The 5,800-nt window shown below is 52.2% G+C and overlaps 1 protein-coding gene across 1 annotated transcript; it reads left to right on the top strand.

Moving 5' to 3' along the window:
• Positions 1-153: 153 nt before the first annotated feature.
• Positions 154-1,789, top strand: LOC103205047 (tripartite motif-containing protein 14-like). Its single transcript, XM_007950311.2, has 2 exons — positions 154-163; positions 1,254-1,789. Exons 1-2 carry the CDS (start codon positions 154-156, stop codon positions 1,787-1,789), a joined length of 546 nt encoding a protein of 181 aa, XP_007948502.2.
• The last annotated feature ends 4,011 nt before the right edge of the window (positions 1,790-5,800 follow it).

The following is a 5,800-nucleotide window of genomic DNA, read 5'->3' as shown; positions in this document are numbered from 1 at the left end:
ATCAATAAAATAATTGCCCCCAAATCCTTCACAAGATATAAAAATGAGCAATAAAGATATGAAAGGAAATGCAAATTAAAACCTCCATGATACAGCACTACTCACCCTTCAGAATGGCTAAAATTTCAAAAGCTGGTAATACTGAGTGTTGACATGTATCTGGGTAACATGAATTTACCTTGTATCTACTAAGCTTATCATCCACACACCCTATGGCCCAGACTTTTAATTTTTAAACTTCAGTTCTTCATACATGGAACAATGCAAAGAGCACTGTTGATAAGAGTTTAAGTCACTACTACCTTTCTGGAGCACAATTTGGCAAAAAAGCAGCATACCTGTCGTCCCAGCAATGCCTTCTTTAGGAATATTTCCCAAAGAAGTAATTGGAGAAAGTCATAGTGGATCATATTAGTATTTTCTAAAGCTTTTAAAAAAAGACCTATTAAAAGTGGCTAAAATAGCAAATGCTTTGCTGTATGTATTTTATACAATGAAAACATTTTTTAACGCATAAACACAGAAAGTTATGGGATAGGTTACATTGTAATGCTTTCAAATAGCACAGTCTTAGGGTCATCATTATAATGTTCTGGTTGGTATAGTATGCTCATAACACATTAGTAAACTTAAGAAGCTGATTACCCCAGAGCACGTATGGTGTGATGCCAAACTTAAGAAAAATAGAGTGCCAAGTAAGGGGAAAAAAAACAACTGGAAGGACACATACTTAAATGTTAGCGGTGATAGGATTTTGTTTAGTTGTTTTTAATTAAATTTTTAGAAATTGGCAATAAATTCCTATGGTACAACATTCAAAGGGTATAAAAGATGTACAGTAAACTTTCTCTCCTTCCCATGTCTTCCTGCCACCTCTCCAGAGCCATCAGGATGGCTTTTGGAGCGTTTTGTGTTTTCCCATTTTCTACTCTGAATACAAGGAGCTCTGGTGGCCTAGTGCCTGTGACATTAGACTGCTAGCCAGAAGTCTGGTGGTTCAAAACCACCAGCCACTCCAGGGAAGGAAGACTGGGCAATCTACTTCCATAAAAATTTACCGCCTCATAAACCCCAACGGGGTCGTTATGAGTCAGAATGGATTCAATGGTAGTGAGTTGGTTCCGTTAGTGAGTTTTGTTCGGTTTTACTCCCACCACCAGCGGGACTGGCGCTCCCCCTCGGCCCCCGGGGGCGGGGCGCCCCGGCGCTAGCCCCGCCCACCAGGCGTGCCGCTCGTTTCCCCGCCCCTGCAGATGCGCGCACGCCCACTCTGGAGCCGGACACGATGCACGCGCGCCTGCGCCTGTCAGCCGACCGCTTAACTGTTCGTTGCGGACTGTTGGGCCGCCTGGGGCCCGCGCCCGCGGTGCGCTTCGACGCGCTGTGGCAGGTGCTGGACCGGGACGGCTTCGCCGCCGGCCGCCACTACTGGGAGGTGGACGTGCAGGAGGCCGGCGCCGGCTGGTGGGTGGGCGCGGCCTACGCCTCCCTGCGGCGCTGCGGCTCGTCGGCGGCCGCCCGCCTGGGCTGTAACCGCCAGTCCTGGTGCCTCAAGCGCTACGACCTCGAGTACTGGGCCTTCCACGACGGGCAGCGCTGCCGCCTGCGGCCCCGCGACGACCCCGACCGGCTGGGCGTCTTCCTGGATTTCGAGGCCGGCGTGCTGGCCTTCTACGACGTGACGGGCGGCATGACGCACCTGCACAGCTTCCGCGCCGCCTTCCAGGAGCCGCTCTACCCGGCCCTGCGGCTCTGGGAAGGCGCCATCAGCATCCCCCGGCTCCCCTAGCGGCCGGGACCGGAGTGGCAGCCTTGGGCTCCCCTGACCCGGAAGGGCCTGGTCTCCAGCCTCCTCTCTGACTCCTGGCCACCCTGTCCTCGACCAGTGGTGCTTTGAAAAGTGCCTCTCAGGCCCGTTGCAGACATGGCCTGAGCAACACGTGTGCTGCTCCTGTCTCATGGGCCGCCCACCAGAGCACTTAAACCGCAGTGCTTCCGGTTCGGGTTCCTGGAGGGGACACTGGACACCGAGCTGTGAGCATCTTGACTTGGTCAGAGTACATTGTCCTCGGCCGTGGAAGCTTCTCCTTCATACAGCACCTTGGGGCATGCCTGGCACATAGTAAGTGAACAAGAAAATTTGTAATGAGTGGAGTGCCAGAGTCCCCAGTTATCCTGCCCCTTCACTGTCCCTGGGCTCTGTCCAGGTCTTCTCTGGATCGGCCACGTCACCCACCCTTGGAGCATCTGAAGAGTCGGCACCGCCGGACTGCATCGGCTTCCGTCCTCCTCCTCCCTCCCTCAGATCTTGGAGCTCCCTAAAGAGGACGGGGAACAAGCACTCTCCCCTAGCATTCAAGGGTTTTCTAGTCTGCTCGTTGGACCTCACCCTGCACAGGTTCCTACTGCTCGGGGACCCTGGGATCAGAACTCAGTGTCACACAGTCCTACCTGGGCACCTTTGCCTTTGCTGTTAGCCTCCCTGCCACCCCACCACACAGGCCTTTATACAGGAAAGCCCCTTCTTCTTCCCTTTGCCCGGCTCAGTCTCCCCGGGCATATTAACTGCTCCTGGAAGTCTCCCCAAGCCATGTGAATCTCTGTTACTACTACAGTCACAAATCGATCTTATCTCTTCAATGATATTGGAAGCTTTCTGACAGCAGCTAAGCCCTGCAAACTTCCCGCTATGAAAAGTTCAGGTGGTGAGTCAATGACCAGTTGCTGGCTGTCACTGAATCCAGAATAGCTGAGTCGGGAGGCCCTTGTAGATAACCAAGCCTGACCCCATTATGCCTTTGGGGAGCCTAAAGTCCTGAAGGAAAGGATTGCTCAAAATCCCCCACAGTGACTTACAAGACTTGGGCCCAGGTCTTGTTTCCTGTCCTCTGCCCTCCAGACAAATGTCTAGCCCTTCTGGACCGCCTTTCAGCCTAGGAGATACTAGTACTTTTTCATTTTTCGGGATATTGGGAAAAATCACGGGGTAACTTGGTAGGCAACCACAGGGCGTTTTCTCACCTGTCTCAGGACAGATGGAGCTGTGAGTGGGCTGTGGGCAGCCCCGGACATCCCTGTGCTCCTTAGATCCCTCAGATCCAGATGTTGCCAAGGAAACTCAGACAGCCTGGTTTGCCAGAAAGAGTGACAGAGACAGAAGGCCAAACGAGCAGGTCCCTGCAGGGAGCCGCTCCTGTGGGTGGGTGGGGGCGCTGTCCAGGGTTTGTGCCTCAGTTCTGAAGGTTCAGCATCCTGGTTTGATCAGAAGTCCTGCGTGTGTTTTGAAGCAGTACTGTGTTAAAGTATCTCAGGCCTTTAGTGGGCAGGGCAGCAGTAGAGTGAGGGAAATGCCAAGCTGACTCCCCTCACAGTCTAACTCGGTGCATTAATGAGGCTGACCCTATGACTGCTCATTTCCAATCATGTTGGCCTAAAAATGGCACTTTCATGTGAGTCAACCTAACATGAGTAGAATACAAGGTAGAAGAAGCCTCAAAAGTACCTCTGACACTCTAGCTGGATGGATGTGTAAGAGTTACAATGCAGAAATCCCAAGAAAAGGGAACTTAATTCTCCTGGGAATGACCCAGAGTTGGGTTGTAAAGGCAGAGAGCATTGCAGATGTTGAGAAGATTGGTACATTTGAGTCCACACCTCTGTCCCTGAGGACCAAGACTTTCTCCACAATCCACAAACACAGAGGCCACGTAAAAATGGCACTGACTATAGAGCCGGACACTGACTTCATGCTTTACAACCCCTTGATCCTAAATCAACCCTGGGAGGTGAAAGTTACTCTCCCAATTCTGCACATGTCAAAATGGAGACAGGTTGAGCGACTTGCCCAAGGTCACACAGCTAGTGATGGAGCTGAGGCCTGAGGCAGGCTGTCAGCAGCAGGTCTGTGCTCACGCCCCACTTTTCAGGGTGACTGCAGCTGGTCGCTGGCCCCTTTGGCCCCTCTGTCATTGACCCCTATTGCCTGGGATGATCGTTTGCCTGGTTGCTCCATGGGACTTGATGCCACCTTGGGGTTGCCTTCCACCCAAAGGGAGACTTGCTTTGAGAGTTTTGAAATTCATGTAACAGAAATAGCTGGACTTTAAAGGACAAAACCAAGCTTTCATCAAATGTCTGCTCTGTGACAAGGCTAGCCAGAAAACTGCATTTTGGTCAACAAGCCATCGGGTGACATCAGGCTCATCACTCTACTTCTCGGAGCGTCGTCTGTAAAATGGGAGTAATGACCCTAACCACCCATGTGGAGAGGCTCAGCTGAGCGGGCGGTTATGAACTTGCCTTAAAAGCAGTGCTTCCCCCGTGCCAGGGCCTGTCACAGGGTGGAGGCAGCCAACATTCCCAGCTGCCGTTGGGCAGTAACAGGAGCCTCCTTGAATATCCTCAGCACGGAACTGTAGCGTCCTTGGGATCCACAGCTATAAGGACCACCTCACTTATCCTCGTTCAGATTTGAATTTGTAGGAATTTCCTCACTGGTTTGACAAATTATTTACAAATATCTTAAATGACAGCACTTGTGCAATATGTGATTTGTTTTAATACAATATGAATACTGCCCGCTTTCACCACGCTCTTCATTGGGAGTTCACATTGCTTCAAGTAGTAGCCCTGGACTGGGCCTCGCTCAGCTCCCATCCCCTCCACAGCTTTCTTTCCAAGTAGTCAGTTGGTTCCTGATTATCTCCAGAGATGAGGTGTTCACTTCCTCTAAGGACAAGTCACAAAGTTCATAAGTGGAACCAAACCCTGCCTCCCAGCGGTTCCCGTCCAGGATGGTGTTTTGTAGCTTTTGGTATCTCACGATCATTCTTCAACAATATTGAAACCATTCATGGTCATTTATTTTTAGAGATTTCAAGGAACACCTCATCCCCCCCTTGTCCCCCCCCCCCCCCGCTGTCATAATATGTCTTCCATTTCTGCGATTCCACTTTGTCAGTGGACAGGAGACAGTGAGGTCAGCCTAGTGGAGGCCCAACCTAGCAGAGGACACCAGAGGTGGCCCCAGCCAGACCTGGCTGGTGGGCAGGAGTTTGTAAAGGGACAGCCTGCTTGAGGAGTCAAGTTGCATGTGAGGGGGTATAAGCCTGAGAGTGAGAGGCCAAGCTCTGAATCTGCCAGGCCAGCCCAGAAGCTCTGAGGGCTCCCCACTACCTACAGAAATGCAAGTTCAGTAGGATTTTGGGGCTTCATGAACTCCTCAACCACCTTCCATGGCCCTCCTCATCCTCCCCGTGTGGCCACTCCTGTCAAGTCATTACTTGCTAGTCCTTGGACACTGTGGGTACTTTCCAAGTCTTTACCCCAAGTCAACAACTCCTCCCTCAGTCCCTTCTGCACCTGCCAGGCTGAACTGAGGTCCCACCTCTTCTGTGGCTCCCCTGGTAGTGGCCCCTCTCCACCCCCCTCCCATCTTGGCCCCCGTGACTCTTTTCCATTTCAACAGTGCACACAGTGGGCGAGGTTCCTGGAGGAGCCTGCACTGCACAGGCCGTGAGCTCCGTCAGGCACTGTCTGCCGCCTCTGTAGGCCCCGCACTGCATCTCCCACGCAGCAACGCCTTGGGATGGTCTAGACTCCAGCTTCCCATCCCAAAGGGCTGGAGGTGTGCACAGGTACCAGTCCCTCCGCCCCGGCAGCCTGGCAGGACATGACGAGGCCAGCTGTACTGGCTGGATAGGTGTCTAAGTTAACCTCCACACGTCTACACATGCCGTCATTTTCTCTACGGGCCCCAATGGGACGTGAGTTCTGGACAACCACCCTCCACGAACGTCTC

Source organism: Orycteropus afer, unplaced genomic scaffold (assembly GCF_000298275.1).
Source record: "Orycteropus afer afer isolate SDZICR_OR568_19922 unplaced genomic scaffold, OryAfe1.0 scaffold00267, whole genome shotgun sequence".
Classification (NCBI taxonomy): Eukaryota; Metazoa; Chordata; class Mammalia; order Tubulidentata; family Orycteropodidae; genus Orycteropus; species Orycteropus afer.
Note: the sequence above shows the minus strand (reverse complement) of the source record. Positions and strands in the feature narration are given on the sequence as shown.